At 40.4% G+C, this 17,272-nt stretch overlaps 1 protein-coding gene across 7 annotated transcripts in view; it reads right to left on the bottom strand.

The window, feature by feature from the left end:
- Positions 1 to 17,272, bottom strand: part of CEPT1 (choline/ethanolamine phosphotransferase 1) — a 79,727-nt gene that overhangs the window by 13,918 nt on the left and 48,537 nt on the right. For 3 of the 7 annotated variants that reach the window (XM_074925305.1, XM_074925304.1, XM_074925302.1), the window contains exons 2-4: positions 15,091 to 15,492; positions 11,210 to 11,357; positions 10,084 to 10,225 (exon numbers count right to left, since the gene is read on the bottom strand). In XM_074925305.1, coding sequence (XP_074781406.1) covers positions 10,084 to 10,225; positions 11,210 to 11,357; positions 15,091 to 15,486 — 686 coding nt within the window. In that variant the 5' untranslated portion in view covers positions 15,487 to 15,492. Of the gene's footprint in view, positions 1 to 2,899; positions 2,985 to 10,083; positions 10,226 to 11,209; positions 11,358 to 15,090; positions 15,493 to 16,460; positions 16,585 to 17,095; positions 17,117 to 17,216; positions 17,255 to 17,272 lie in introns of those variants that run through there. The other 4 variants (XM_074925308.1, XM_074925301.1, XM_074925303.1 and 1 more) reach the window with 4 other exon arrangements.

The following is a 17,272-nucleotide window of genomic DNA, read 5'->3' on the forward strand; positions in this document are numbered from 1 at the left end:
TTTGTTAGCTAAAGGCTGTAAACAAGAATACCTAATTTTTAATGCAGATAAAGTCAGGAAATAATAAAAGTGGTGCTTTTAAATGCACATTTCATCCCTCGCTGTTTACCTAAATTCACAAGACAGCAGAATACCCACAGAACTCCAAAGGGCCTGCTCCAGCTCTGGCAGTGAGACTGCCACGATTTTACTGCACACACCACAACACCGTTGACTCTTCATCTGTCCTTCCTTGTCATGCCAAACTTCAATGCAAATTAGTTGCTAGTTTTCAAACTTGCTTCCTGACATAACAGAATATTATCAGAAACAGTATTATTTTAACATTTCGTTTCCTGTAAAAGTCAGAGTATTTTCCAGATTTAATCATCTTAAGCACCTTCATCTGCAATTCCTCTGTACGGTTGTGCTAAGCTGTATTAAAACTGCCCAATTCTGATCTTTGAAACAACACCAACATGTGAGGTAAAACATTACAAGCAAGAGTCACATTCCAGCAGTACAAGTACTGAAGGGTGACACTGCAGAGCTGCAGGAGGGAGGCAGGGCTGCAGCTCTTTAGAATTCTGCACCTCAAGTTAGAGTAAACCTGTTTTAACTCGATTCCCAAAATCTTTTTTGTTTTCCACCGTTTAAAGCCTTCGTGTTCTTTTCAATAATTCCTCCATAGGCTAAAGGCATAAGTAAACTTCAGTAACAATTTAAGAATTTTTTTCTTCTCGATGACTAAAGACATCTCACTGCCCAGCACATGTAAGTACAAGCTTTATCTGTGTTGAGAGAATCAGAAGCTATTCACTTTGTATTTTGCCAGATCATGTAGTATTTTCAAGGCAGGGCTATATTATTATACTTTCTCACTACAAATACTCGTCACATGAAACAGCTATCAGATAAAGAATAGCGTGAATACATATTTCCTGTAGCTTAACCATTTCAGAGATGGTGCAATACTGAAATAAAAATCTCTACCACCTGACCTCAAACCATGTAAAATAAGCATGATGCTTTGCATGTTCTGGGTGAGTGACTTGGAAGCAGCATCATCTTTATGTATTAGTTAAGATTAAAAATAAAGACGCCAGAAGGCATCTGAAACTACATATGCAAGTATTTAAGATAATTAGGTCTATTCTGCAATTCAGTATGCCTAAAACCTGGTTAAAATTAGCGTGCATGAGGGAACTTGTCACAAGCAAACATTTGGCATTCTGTTATGGAGCAAAAGGGACAAAATGCTCTGCCTGGCTCATCCACTACACACACCACTCCTACCAACCACTGCATTTATTTGTAAAACAAATCTCTCCTTGAATGGCAAAGGCATCATTTCCAAGGGTGGAGACCATAGGTGGGTCTACAGATGACACCTCCATCACCTGTGCAGAGAATCACAACTCCTCCCTCTCCCCCATTAGATGGCAATCTGTCCTCATCCATTTTAAACAATTCACCTTCATTACAGAATTTGAGTTGCTTCCTCTCACATAACTATCACACCAACGGGTGACTTTGGAAATCTCTGAATGTTTCAGTACTAAGGGATTTTTTTTATTTATTTATTTCTCCCTAAATGACTTCTCAGAGTCATAATACTATTGTCACAACAGGCTAAAATCTTGATTAAGCTCTTCCTTCCTTCAAGTTACTGCTTGCTACATTACCATTTCCTGACATTAAGAATTTCCAGCCTTTCATAGACTGTCAACAACGTATTTAAAAATGATGTCATCTGACTACCTTCAGAGAATGCCTAACTGGCACTTGGCTCAAACTGTCAGATGCAGGCAGTGGATATGACGTACACCATGATTTACCAGATTGCTGATATTGTTGGATCTAAAGTAGAGCTGGTAATTAAGGACTCTTTCTAATAGCTTCATGAAAGCAGAGATTGTGCTGAACCATTACATGAAAAAAAACAAAGGAACAGCATAATTTGCATCAATACAAGTTTAATAAAGGGTATGTAAACAAACGAACAAATAGACAATCTCTTACTTAAAATCTGATGCCATTCAAAAGAGGCTACTAAACAGCTATTCTTAATATTCTCAACTATTTCAAGGGAAACTCCTGGCTAATAATCCAGCAACTATGAGAAATTTCAACGAATGCAACTTACTTTTAATGATATCATTTTACCGAGGGGGGGGGGGGGAAATCCCACCTATATACACTGTATTAAAAAAAAACCAAACTGAAAGAAGGAAGAGAAAGTCCTTTCTAAAGAGTAGTAAGCCAGACTGGAGAAGGATATTTTTAGCACAGACATAAGGAAAAGTATTCTGAAAATAAAGACAACCAGGAAATGAAGTTACTTGACGATGGAGCTGCAAGCACAGTTAAGCGACTAGACTCCACGGATGAAGTGGCATAGCTCAAAACAGGCATTTTTAACCGTTAACTGGTGACTTTTTAAGCTATTGCACGGCACACAGTTCCCTGAACTAGCCAAGCAGTTCTTTTTTTCTGGTGGAAAGGTATTTAAACAGCAACAACAACAAAGTTTCTACAACTTTAAAAAGTAGTTCCAACAAAATTATTCTACACCTGCACTTACAGAGCTGTATAACCACAACCCTGGCTATCATTTAGGCAAAGCCAGAACTGTGACAAAACAAAAATAAATGCTTAAAGCAAGTTTTTCTGTTTAACGGGCAGGTTTTTGCTTTATCAAGTAAAGCACGCTTTCAAAAATATTTATTTCCAGTCAGATGATTTTTTTTTTATTGCTCATTCATACTTTGCAAACATTTTTCCCCCTTATATTAAAGCACTTGTGAAATACCCTTAGAAAGGTGCTTTTCACAGACCAATTACTATGTGCATGACAAAGGTGCTGTCTCTGCTTAGTCCATGCCATTTACTTGCCAGGGAGCATTAACGTTCACTTTACCGTATAGTTCCAGAACCAGGGCCCCAGAGTTCCTGTGAGGAGCTGGATTGCTATTGTACAGAGCATAGACTCCGTAACATCAAATCTATGTGCGAGGGAAAGAAACATTTCAAAACATTTTCCTGAGTACTTTAGTTAAGTGGAGCCATTAGAACAGATCTTCAGTCACGGCGTAAGTAACAAAATCCAGACAGCTACTGTGCAACATTGGGATAATTTAAAGGGTAGGTCAGAAGAAGGTAATTAATGACCACAAAAATTAGAGTATTAATGAATTGACAAAAATATTGTAACCCACACAGTATTTTACATATTAAAAACTCCATTCAAAGCTTCCACAATTTAGTTTTACAGTACCACTTCAACACACGGACAAACACAAGCATCAGTGTGTCCATAAAGAAAAAAAATTAAATTCCTTGCTCCAAGTCACAGCAAATAAAGTTCATAATCAAATATAATCCAGGAGCTCTCATCTCCCTATCCCATGCTCATATCTCCAAATGACACTGAATGTCTACATTCTTCATCTAAAAATGCTACTGCATATTTTTTGTAGAGCAGAAGCACAGACTACATCTTCTGTTTGTCACCTCCCTGCTCACACAACTCCCTGGCTTCTTGATAAATAACACTAACAAGAAGTCAAGTGAGCTCTGGACCCTACGCAGTGGTATCTGAACTCTGTTCTGAATACATTTATTTTTCACCCCTGACAGAAGGGATGAAAAAATATGCTGTGGCCAGAGCCACAACTACCACAGGTACTCCTTATGGTAAAATGCAAGTTTATAGCATTTTATAACTAAAATATTTTTAAGTTGATCAAATTAAAATTTCATCAAACCATCTAGTTTAAAAAAAAAAAAAAATAAATTCCAGAGTAACAGATTCAGCCATAACAGAGATCCTGTTTATTGCAGTGCTTATCAAAGTATGCTTGGAACAGAAGCATGCAGACTGCCACTCCGTAACATGCCAGTTGATTAAAAAGGTACATCAAAGAAAGAAAGTTCATTGTGACCACACTGACAGAGCTTAAAAAGTGCAGTAACAATGTGCAAGTGCCATGCCTGATGAAAGGGGACACACTGAATTTCGGTCCAATTAAGCATTTGCAGTTTAATATTCATAGCACATAATACAGTGGATAGTTAGAAAAGGTAACACTGGGTATTTTAGGGAATACAGAAAGTCACATCTATAAACAACTAACTTTGGTACTTTTGAACAGCTGCAGTTTGTTTTCCTTTTTTCCCTTTGTTACTCTACGTGCTATATATGTGTATTATCTAGGAAAGCTTAAGAGGGGCCATCGACCTCGGCATGTGCTTAACTCTACTTAGATAGTTGGCAGTGACAAGTCTTATTTTTGTATGCTGTCTGCTCTGCTGGGTTCTCTTGTCAAGCTGGTGAGAGTCTTGAGCCAATTAACACGCAATTGATTAGTCATGCATCCAGAATATACTGTTGTCAGTGCTAATTTATTGAGCATATTCCATGTGCCATTCTCAAAGGGTCCTATTCGATTAAACAAGCCATTAGATTTTACAAGGGCCACCACTGAATCAAGTTTCAGAATTTAGAGACAGCTGCAGTCAATTCTTCCCTTGTCCAAAATGGTGAAGCAAAAGCATTTGATTCAAAGTTGAAAGATTTCTTGAGAAAGCGAACCAAGAACAACAGGAAACAGACACTTAGGCTGGAGATCGCTCTGAAATCAAGTCAATCACTACCAATAACAGCTGATCTAAAACAGCTTCTTTTTAATATTGTGTGAAACTAAAGGGGGCGTTTATGTACCATCCTCCTCCCCAACATACAGAATTCTTTGCAACATTCCTGTGTAGGAAAACACTGCAGACAAAAGCACTCTTGCCTCGTCAGAATACAGAAGTCGTGAGGCTGGGAAACTCACCGGGGATCTGTCTACTATTTAATACTCTGTGTAGCAGCACTCTTGTCTGAGAAATGATGATTCTTCCATCTGTCTTATCTGTATCTACTAAGCATGCAAGTGGGATTACTCAGACTGGGCAATGAACTATGAATCTGAGCATGAGACAAAGGATTGTTTTCTTAAGGGAACCACTGCAGCAAGAAAAGAATGTTCATCATCACAACACAAGAGAAAAAAGGCTAAAAGTCACATGCTAGAAATCCAAATGCTTGGTTTTAAACGTTATTACAGCGTTTATCTTAACTCATTCCAATCCATTTTCACTTGAACGCAATGAAATACAAACAGCCTGAATAAAACAAACTGCACTGAGAAAGAAATGATTACATGAATTAGAACTGCTTCCAGCTACAGGAAATTAATGTTGAGGTAAAAATAATATTAAAAATGAGCCATGAGCTTTTGTCCTTTCCTTGTTGTAATACACTTACAATGATGGGTAATTTTTTCCTTTTGCTGCTCACTAACATAGATTAAAAGTTGTACAGGTCAGACAGTAGCCACATGCTTCACCCTGTTATGCTGAACCTCACTATTTCATAGAGCAGCAAGAACTTCTTCCAATGATAAAGGCAGAAAAATCAGCTGCAGCATCTCTGCACATGACCACTTGGTTCCTGGCTTAAAACACTGTTAAGGGACTTGAGAGCGGGAAAGGAAGAGGAGGAGGATCATGATGTGGAAAACCCCCCTCATCTTTTCTGTCAGCCGTCAGCAATTTCAGCTGTATGTATTAATGCTGCAACAAGGCACTTATATGTATTTATATGGCACACACCGAGCACTACAGAAATGCTGGCAGGTGACAAGAAGTCACTGAGGTAAGCAGAAGGCAGCAGGTTGCAAGCAGCAAATTTAACACCTACCACAACGATACTTCAACACATACTTCTTGCAAGTGTAGAGAAACCAATTCCCCCCTGACATCAAGAGAGACTCTACTGAGCTTCAAACTTTCCTCTGCAAATAACCAAGGTGTTAAAGTTCTTGAAGCGTTGGAAAAAACTTGTAAAATGGAAAGTTTTAAGCCCTATAATCATGCAGATTACTGCCTTATCTCCTACCATAATCCTGAGATCCTGAAGCCGTTCCCAAGAACAAGAACTCAATGTGCTAAACTTTGACTTGGAAGGATTCCATCACTGTATTTTGATATTTGGTGTGAATTATCTATCCAAGACAACACACTAACTGCTTTTCTGCTAACTGCTAAAGAGGAAGGCTTCATTTTAGCAGCTTTCTGAAATATGGACTCATTTGCTAATCTCTCCTTTATACCTCAGTGGTAGTACCGAAAAGAGTGCTCCAAAGGTTAGCCAAATTAACCTTCTCCTCTTCCTAAACCACCCCATTGTCAAGTGGGCTCTTGCTCATGCACAACTGCTACAGTGTCACTGAAGAAGAATGTTCCCCAAATTCTCCAACATTCCTCAATAACGGCTGTTTTGTTAGACAGCCTGAATTCTTTTGTTTTCTCTAGGGACTATTATTCCAACAGTGAAATAACATTGTTAATTTTTCAGTTCTATGAAAGACGGTAAGACCCGCTCCTTCCTCTCGTATTTACTGATATGCCTTTATCAAGCATCCTTAGAAACTAATTTCATTCTCATTGTGTGTGTATATATCTACACATCTATATACAGACACCCCCCTATAGTTTCTACTATCACCAGTGTTCCATATTTCAACTAAGAAAGGCTGAGATAAACCAAATAATGCACTAACTTATAGGAGAAATGCTGGAGACCGTGGTGCAGCAACACCTTCGTGTCACTGGGTTTTTAAAATAGAATTTAGCATTTCCACCCACGTCCAGCATGGCCAAAGGTACCTGTGCTGTGTCTCCAATTTCTTAAGAAGGCTGCAGTGCAGAACCTGCTCAGATCTGACACAGACTAATAGCTCTTGCTTCACTTCTCGCTATCCTGGATTTGAGACAGGTCCTGCAGAGGAAGACTGCCTGTGCACTGACCTTGTAAGGCTGAATACAGCCCTGAACCTGCATGAACACAGACATCTCCTAATCCTGAAGCCAGAACAGAGAGCAGGTGCAGGACTGAATCCAAATGGAGTAAGTTTGGGTCTGGAAGAATCAGAGCTAATAAATCACATCTGGGCTCCAGCTAACAGCAGGCAAATTCTTTTCAGGGTTTGTGCACCATATTCCCTAATGCTTCTGGTTTCTGCAATACTAGATCCGCTTCCACATGGATGTGTGGAAGTCCACTGGGGCTTGCCAGTTTGATTTTTGTGATACGCAAAAGAAAAAGGCACTTTTTCCAAACCAGAGATGCCCAGTTATGGCACAGCTGCACCCATACAAGATTAAGCCTGAAACAAAGCTCATTCTGTACCACAGCACAAGTCCACAATCCAGATAAACCAGTAACTGTGCTGAAAAACAGAACAGGAGAGCAAAGTATCTGAATTGGTTTAATATTAAATGTTCTCCTGCAATTCAGAAACACCTTTTAGTTTCTTCAAATGTGCAATATATTCCTGCTCTTTCAGGAGCCCACTCCCAGGCTGGATGTTTGTTCTTAAACAAAACTTCTGCACACAACTATCTCTGCTGTTCCCTACTGCTTTCGTACTGTTGATATAGTGACTTTTACTGTAGCCAGCCCAACTTGCTTTGAGACACTTCCTCCTTCCTCATGGGGACTTTTTAAGCAATACTGACCTCTAGCTATTTTTGTGAGCTATTTAACCAACTCAAGTTACTTTTTCAAAAGTCTGCAGCAGCTGCCAAGATCTAATAAAGTTATATGATCATTTAAAGATGGATCTTACCACCTCAACTGATTATTCTACAGTCTTGGAGTAGTGCAGACCAGCTCCCTGCAGTTGACAGTAGGAAGAGAGCCAGCACAGTTGATGTACTCAGTAATCGAGCACAATGAAACTAATACTTCTCCTACTCCACCTGCAATATTCCTTAGGAATTTAGTAGAAGCAATCCCATTTCCTCCTCCCTCAGGGTGAACACTCCTGCTCAGCAGAGAGTCTGGCACAAAGGGCACTCTGCACAGCTCCACTGTGACAGCACATAAGAATCAGACATTCTGTTCCACAAGCAGACACTCAATTTGACACACTAATTTATCTTTTTTTTTTTTTTTTTAAGACAGTGGACTTTTTCAGCAAGCCAAGTTGATTATACATTTACCTGTTCAAGTTTGAGCTGTGTGTAACGAGTGAAATATTAATCTCCCTTTAGCAGCCTGCTGCTCTTCTGAGCTGTTTCCAATTTGCTTATTGAGTTGATCTCTAATGAAATACAATTTCTTGGACAATCACAGAAACACTATAAGTGATAACCAACTGTGTGCTCCTTTCTTCTTCACTGGAATGGAAGGCAAGTTTGAAATGCTGTCACATCTCCTAAAACATCACTACAGTTCACAGCCCCCTCTGTGTATTTTTGACATAGTTACTACTTAGGATACACAGGCAGAAAAAAGCTACTGTGCACCAAGGCCTTTTTGGCTCCTTTCAACAGTTGTCTCTGATTCCACTTATTCAGAAGTTAGAATATCTAAGCCTGTGCACTCCAGTGAATCTGAAAGGGTAGATAAAATATAGACTTTTTTTCAGTTTTATGATCAGAGAAATGAAAGCTTCAGAAAAAACTAGTATCAGACAGTGAGAATCAGTTAACTGGATACATAATCTCAGAGTTTTTGCCAAAGAAATGAACGTCAGCTTATGGCACTCTATTAACCTTAGGACATGGGGCAAGTGAAGAAACAAATGTGTTTACTACACAGTGGTGTCTATCATCTACAACGATACACATACATTTATGTGCTTATTGCCTTCTCTAAATCAGCTACGTATTGATGGATCAGTTCTCATAAGGCCATGCAGAACAATAGTATCCTCTACGAAATGCCATCTCCAAAATATAAATACTCCTCACAGAAGCAGAAATTAGAGTGAATACCAAGAGTAATGTACACATTTGTCTGAGGCACAAAGGCAAATTAGGTGGGTTTGATACTTGCATCCGTAAAGTCAAGCACATGCCAAAGCTGGGTTTTTTTGGTAATTTGATCGATAACAGGACAATTATCAGGGCCCTGTAAAGTTCAAAGGGAGCTAAAAACATTCAGTATTGAGACTTTCAGCACGGCATGAAAGTAGGAAGCCTAAAACAGTACAAGATTTGAGCTAGATGCCTTACTTTAATGAATCAGAAAATTGACTGAAACTATTCTATCTGTAGTCAAGGATTACAACAGGCATCTAGATTTTTTTCTTTTCGTCCTCCAATAGACATTGAAAACTGCTCTGTCATCTTACGTTTTTGAGCAGAAACAGAAGTTTCTCAAGAGAATCTGCATTAGTATTCTGTCAATAAGAGCTGTCATAGACAAGAGGTTCATAATTGTACTGTTTTAGCAGAATCTGGGTATCTATAGATCAGTAACAATAGATTGTAAATAAATGGTACATGTTGTAGCACTGTTTCAAAATCCCATGCAAACTAAGGACAAATTGCAGAGGTTTCCAGGTGCAAAATCATTCTGCAGTACATTTACTTGAAATATTTGTTAGATTGCAAGACCTATGAACAGAAAGATAGAACAAACATACATTTCCACATGAAGGCTCCCACAGCTCACCAAGTCCTTGTGTTCTGTTTCCACGCTTACCCTCACCCAGCAGTAAACAGGATTTAGGCTGTTTTCTTTCTTGGCTTTGCAATTTTGGTCCCATTATTGACAGAATCGTGGTCTACACTAACTAAAAGGGATTCAGAACTTTAAATTGTAACACAACGTCAATTAATACATTGTATTTTAAGAGTTATGGTTAATAGTGAAGATTAACTATACACCATCACAAGTCAAGCAAAATCAAGAGGTAGGTAGTTAACTGAATACTAAAGTCAGACTGCCACCATCTGACAAAAGCATTCTATTCTTGGGGATGAAACATCAGGCACTGCCTCTTATTTATTTAGGTCTAAAACACATCAGAAGCTCCTAATTAACTAATAGGACAAAAGGGTATTTTACCACTTCTAAAACAAGCTAAGTTACTTTCAGTATTAATTGTGGATCAAACAGGTAATAGCTGCCACAAGCTCTAAGTGTGTATATTTGAATATAAATAATTAACTACTGCTTTAAGGACCTGAACTACAATCACACGAAGTACAACTAGACAGAAAAGCAGCCTAACTTTCAGTTTTATTTTCAGCCAAGGTACTTACATGCCAAAGCGCAACGTTCCAGAGACGTACGTCTGCCAATGTGCGCAGTAAAACATGAACGTTCCAGCAAAACAACAAAAGAACATCCAGTCAGGGTTCGTTCCCAGCTGCACAGCAATACAAGTTCCCAAAACCACAAATACTGCAGAAGAAAATCAGTCACATAGTAAAAAGATAAAAGTGTGTACGTATGCAAAGATTACCAGAAACAAATCTAACAAAAAGGACCCAGAGATGGAGAGACAGCATGAAGGTATCCTGATGCGTTTTATTTCAGACATAAGAGATTAACACTTCCATTTTTAAAAAGTACAAACCATAAAATGTATATTTAAACTTATATCCTCAATATCAAGGGTTTCTTAGTCTCCCACACTGGACATTGGACTTAATGGGATTAGACATCAAGGGATTTGAGTGATTTATGCAGTTGCAGCCTGTAGCCAGAGTTTTGGCATTTTCTCAATTATCTAAGACATGCTGGACATATTTTTCCCCATTTTCTGAACTTTTACAATGTCATTAAGAAAATCCAAGATGTCATTCAAGATTCATAAGGTATCTATGCTTTCCCCTCCACCCTTTAATACTTTGATAAAGCATTCATAAAAAATTAAAGCATAAGAGCTTTAGAATTTAAGTAACCAAAAGCATCAGATCCTACTTTCGCAATGGGGTTAGACTTCAGATTGGCTCAATGAACCCTGACTTATCTAGGAATTGGTCTTGCTGATTCTAATCTTAAAGCTCTGACTTCTACCTTGCCATTTTTTAGGCTTCATACCTGTCTTGAAATCACTATATAGATTCAATCTAAAATACAGAAGAGCATTTTGACAACTTCTTACAGAAAATTTTTTAGAACCAAGCCTCTGATAAAGCACACACAGAAGAGTGCTGACTCAGATTGAATTACTCACATGATTAATTTTTTCTAGTGTAATACAAGAAAAGACATTCACTTGATCAAGCATACTGTCTATGGAGAGACGGTTGACTGAAAAGCTATACATTCAGCAGTATCAGTAGTCCTCTTCTTCAGTAAAGAAACATTTTTCTGAATTCCAGATTTGATCCCTGAAATAGAGTCATTTAATCCTCATACTTCAATTAAAAATGACAATACCTGTGGAAAGCGAATCACAGCCATGATCAAAAAGTTCTCCTAACGGAGTACTGCTATTTGTCCTTCTTGCTTGTTTTCCATCTATTGCATCCAGAGACTGGTAGATGAAAAGGCCACATGCACAAGCAATGTATGCCCAGGGAGGTGCCTAAGAAAGAAAGTCAATGAGAGTAAAAGATTTTTTTTAAGCCTTAAAAAAAAAAAAAAAAAGCCTGAAGTTGACCTATCTTACACTCTCATACAGTAGTTTTTCATTTGCACACACTTCTGCATCACGTTCATGGACCTTTCAGCAGCTGGTCCTTGCAAGGACAGGCAGAGGGAGTTATGACATGTGAAATGTAAATAACCTAAACTTGTAATTCTTCTGTTTTAACGGGTACAGCACATTTTCTAAAGCAGGAAGCTGCCTTGTACATCTGAAAAAAAAAAAATAATTATAGTACTACCTTTGCAAAGTGGTGCACAATTAAGTTCCTGTCTTGCTTCTATTGCCAGCAGGGGTCTGTACCACTTGTCCAAGTGATTAAGAAGCTCAAAAACTTTTTTAGCCCCCAAAACGTTCAGCTGTGTCACAAACACTGAGCTCATCTTCACAAGACCTCAGCGAGGTGTCACGTACTACAACACTGCCAAGTACAGGGTATTACCAGGCTGCAGTGGCATTTGAGAACCATGTCACTGCAAGTGCTCAAACTTTTAGAGTTCAAGTTTAGCCATTACATTTCCCAAGATAGGTAAAGCTCTAGTGCTCTGCAGGGCAGCACCTCCACTGCCAACTGTTTTTTTCTATTAGGAGGTAACAGCAGCTTTGCCAACCCTATGTTAATAACCCTTAATATTCACATCCTGAATCTCAGTTTCTGTTTCTACAGAAATACAAACAGTACCTAATCCCTGCTAGACCAAACACTACAATTCAAGCTTTTTTCAGTGTCTGAAGCATAAACCATTATGACCACAAAAGCCAGAAGGTTGCCATCAGCCTGTCTCAATTTACATATCCATAAAACAGATATTATTTGGTATCTTGTGATTGTGACCTTCACATTTGACCCACTTTATAAAAGTGTGAGCATTTATAAGCAGCTCTATTTTACAGACCACGCCAATAAAGTTCAAATACAGCTAAGTAGCTTAATCAAGCTGACTTGCCTCTCATAAAGCTCTAGAGTCTAGCTTCTTCTGGTCTACACAACCATGACTCATTTGTAGCACATCAGCTCAAATGTTTCTTTCTACAATTTACATTGAATTGGTTTACTAAAATGCAGTAGCAGGAACATTCTGCCTCAAAAGCTGGCACCCTGCTCTGCTTTTAAGTGTATCTACACAAACCACCACAAGAAGAGAGAAGTAAGGGGAAGAACGTGCCACCCAGAAGCAGATGACCACATCCAGACAAGGTTTTGATGTCACAGAACTCCATCCCGTTATACCCTTTCTATTGCTTATACATAGATTTTTTTTATTTTTTTTTAGGCAATCCTTAAGTTACCTTCAGGGTCATGCAATCTTTCCTCTATAAAAAAAAAAAAAAAAATTAAACGGCTGTCTCTTCTTTCATAAATGCTACTTTTATTACCAGTGTAGGTGTTTCCATTTAGATGTTATTTGTATCTGCATAACATCACTCTCTTATCCAAATTTTTTTTTTTTTTTTTTAAATTCAGGTACCATTCCATTGCTCAGCACTTTGCTAGCTAGGGTCCCCACAGCTAAGCAGGCAGTAGAATTATTTGTATCTCACTTTCTTTTTGGCTACCAGTGAGGCTATAAGTGATCACTACATCCCTTTGGCTACACCTTCCATCAACAGGAAGAGACAAGTCACTTTTGAAAAAAGAAGAACTAAGACTGACCTACAAGGAAAAGACGATTTACATCTGAAAGCAATAGTGCTTTCAGAAAAAAAAAAATAAAAAAAATCTGTTTCTGGAATTTCAAAGGCGCATTTTCTTCCCCAGACAGCTACTTGACACTTAAAAAGCACAAGCTCACAGCTCCACCACGGAGATGGCATCCTCCCTGTCGAGCCAGCATGCAGGGCTGCAGTGCCATATGGCAAATCAGATCAGGCTGAAAGCTACCTCAGCAGAAAGTTATTTTTCTGCTAAAGCGAAAAGACAATCTCATTCACTTAGCACAAAGTAACTCTTAAACTGTTAAACACTAAGCAGCGTTTTGATACAACAGGCTGCAGCTAACACTGACTTTCTGATGCTGAGCGTAGCTTAGCGCATAATCCTGAAGTTTAATTACCAAAATACAACTAAATTTTAAATTATGCTCTGGTTCAGAGGCCTATACTAGCTGTCAAATTGCTGAAATAAAGACAGGTTGAAGTCGCTCTATCAAACTGGCTTTAAGCCTCAGCCCCCACATAATACTGCTGTAAGCTGCAAGTTAAAACCAGGCCATACAATGCCATAGTCTGAAAAAGGAAGGAGCAGCTCTAAGTAGTCACTGCTCAAATTTAATACTCACTTTTTATCTGACACCTGCCAAATCCCACAAGTTATTGTGAAATTATGTACTTCAGCAGATTTCTAGAAGAGGCAAACATCCCTTGCTATGTCGTATGTGGAACGGGGATGCAGAGTGTTGGATGTGCCAACTGAAGTGGTGGTTTTTTTAGACCCTGGCTGGAAACAAATTGCATGCCGCTTGACTATGAAGCATTTTCCCAACCTCAGCTGGGAAACTTGGTTTTGAAGGAATTCAGATTATTTTAAAAGCTAGAGATTCTCCAGCTCTTTGATATGTAATATATTTTCTGTACCAAATAATTCATTTTTTTCAGTGCATACAGATATGAGCAGCTTGTAAGATTCAATATTCAAAGAACGAAGCTTTTCCAGCGCACAAAAATGAAAGTCTTCAAGTGGCTTATGAGGTAACTAGTGAGAGAAGAAAAGTCTTTGAAACTAGTAACTTGAAATGCCTCATAAATACTTTTATACCCCTGAAATCAAGAATCCCAGGAAGACAGTTCTCCTGAGGACAGGTCAGCAGCTTTTAGTGCATTCAGAACAAATAAAAACTACTGACTTTTACCCAGCCTTCTCACAGCACGGACTACTCGGCCTGCATGCTGCTCAACTGGACAACTGTGTGTTCCCACAGCTCATAACACACTGTGCCCAACATCCCGATCGGAGCCGCCTGGTAATATGAACTGCCAGGGCCCACACGGGATGAAGAAAGGTGCTCCTTTATTCTGGTAAACTGGGTTTAGTCACTCCAGCCACAGAGGAAGCAGCCAGCCTTGATCTCCCAAACTGCACCACTTTGAAGCTGTCCCTTGTCTGAGCTCGAGTTCCTCACTGTGTTGCAACTCTAGCTGGGCTCGCAGGCAGATTCCGCTCGCTGCCAATCGAGTCACCTTGCACTTCTTGTTGTGTGGTAACTCTAGATCAGAAAGCTGAAGGTGACTAACCCAGTCACAAGCAGAAAAAGTAAACAGGCAAAAACCCCTGCATGCCATGCAAGCAAGCAAGCCAGCTGCAAACCCATTTCTTGAATTGTCTCTACACACACTCAAGCCTTGTGGGGCTGCAGCTTTCACTCAGCAGGTCCTCACAGCTGCAACCGGAACAGCTATTTTGGTACTAGACCCCATTTCATATGTGCACGCTGGCCAGAGGAACTGCTGTTTGACTCAGCAAGCAGCCTGCTAACCACAAAATCCATGTGCTCTTTTTGCATGCAGGCACTCACAGAGGCACACACATTTCTAGGGAATAGCTTGAACGTATGAAAACTGCAGGCTGGACAACAAGAAACAGTTCTCCAAAGATGAGTGCCCACCAGAAAGCAGTGCCAACTACTACGAAATGACAGTAACTACGAACAAAGACTGTCAGAGGTCCATAACTTACCTGTTCTGTAGCTGTTGGGCAGTAATATACTAATAGCAGAGTTGTAAATATATTTATTAACAGTCCAATGATGGTGATCAGATTCGGGGCAATCCAGGCTGGAACTCTTCCAACTAACCATTCCCAGTAACCTTGCATTAGGGGTTCAAGCAGGGATCGTCCAGCACTCTGATATTTGTGTTCTTCTAACCGTTTCAGCTGGTGCTTTGACAAAGGAGGTGTAGGCAACTGAACTAGTTTGCTTAACACGCATCCAGCGGCAGGACCGTGACCGCAGCCCGCAGGGGATTCGAGGTGCGACTCCCCACATCTTCTCTTTATGTTTCGATGCCCGCTCATGGATTGGTTGGCCTCAGAATTTTTATTTGGCAGGTAGCAGCTGTTACGGAGAATCATAAGATCCTGCAACAAAAAGGGTTGAGACATACTGATGGTGAAGAGCACAAATGAGATTTGAAGATATCAGAACTTTTAGATGTTGCTCTAAGGAGCATTTCATTTGCCAGCAGCAAACTAAGGAGATTTTACATGAGTTCTCCCTTAGAGAAGATATTTGGAGACTTGCTGAGGGAAAGATAGGAACGTTCTCAGTGCAGTTATAAAATGGTAAGTTGCACTTGTTTACTTTCCTTGCTGCTTACTGAAGCAAATATCCTGCAGCCACCAGCCTAAATTTCATCAGCAGTAGAAACTTACACCACACCACTGACTTACGTTACAGACTAAGGCACAGTCTGTCCTCTCGCATCTCTCTCATAGGAGAGCTAGCTGTACGCAACAGACACACACTACTTTAGCTTAGCAACTGATGGCACTAAAGATTTCTTTGTATTTGTAATGGGTTTAGTTTAACTGGTTTGAAGAAGCTTTGCCTCTCTGGTGATGCTGAGCAACCACCTAAAGAAAGTTATAAGCATTTTTTTCAGATCACTCTTTCCTTATTTCAGTTTTGCTGTGGCTTTCTCCTCCAAATTTAACCCAGTTCAGGTGAAAGCCTACTGTCTACTCAACTTTTAAGATATGCAAGAAGCATGCAGAAGCTAGAGGGTTTTAGCTGGTCAAAGACAGCCTAAAGACACCCGCATGCAGCAGCTGTGAAAAGAAAACAGAGAGGGTCAAGAACAGCATTTCCAGCACAAACAAGGACCCTCACAATGTTCCATCCCCCTTGAAAGCCGGTAACCAGAAACACATAACCCCCCCCACAAACTAGAGGAGAAGCAGTAAAGGAGACTAAAAAGAAAAATTTGCTATTTATCTACAAGAGCCAAGCAGAAAAAAACTCAAAACACTTAGTTGTGAAGTCTAGCAGAATGAAGCTAGAGAGGGGAAGATGACAGCTATCTCTAAAGCCACAGCAATGCACATACCTGGTAGGGAAAATAAGCTACGTAAACCAAAGATCAATACTAGTATACGAACAAGCGCTCATTTCCACTCTTCACAGCTTAATGAAGGCAAATTCCGACAGTGAAAAGCCAGACTCAGAAAGCCCTGTCAGTGGGAGGAGGAGAAGCTAAGCAAACAGGGCCTGGCTTATGCAGTAACTTGATAAGTTTGGGAGCAGGCAGACTTGCTCTCATTCATTTATCAGGAAATCAGACTTAGTCACCTAGGAGGTCCCCCTTGTGAGTGTTGTCCTGAATGACCACGAAAATTAGTGCTAATGTAGAAAATTACACACTTTTCCTCTCTGCCTGAACGGTTGCTGCCCCCGAGAAAACAACCAAAGAACACCTCGTCCTCCAAAACAAACAACCCCACACTGCCCAGCTTCCACAGGACTTTCACCCGGGCCTGGCTGCTCGCCGGCAAACACCCAGGGGAGGGGAGGGAGGCCAAGGGCACCTCCCGACCCAGCCAACCGCTTCGCCCCCAGCCCGAAGGAAGCAGCCCGCGGGGCGGCCAGGACCGACCCGCACCCAGGCCGGGCGGAGGCACCCCAGTCCCCGGGCCAGCCCGTAGCACAGGCCCACCCCTGACCCCAAAGACCTCCCCCCCTCACCCACGCGGCGCCTCCTCCCCCCTCAGAGACCTCGTCTCACGCGGGAGAGACGCGCAGAACCGAAGGGCCAGACCCCATCTCCTCACCTCCCGCCCGCCGCCCAGAGAAACCCAACATTTACCTCAATCTCCCCGCACAGGGCGACGCTTTTACGCCACTTTTGCGACGGCCGGAAAG

This window comes from Athene noctua, chromosome 23, assembly GCF_965140245.1.
Source record: "Athene noctua chromosome 23, bAthNoc1.hap1.1, whole genome shotgun sequence".
Taxonomy (NCBI): domain Eukaryota; kingdom Metazoa; phylum Chordata; class Aves; order Strigiformes; family Strigidae; genus Athene; species Athene noctua.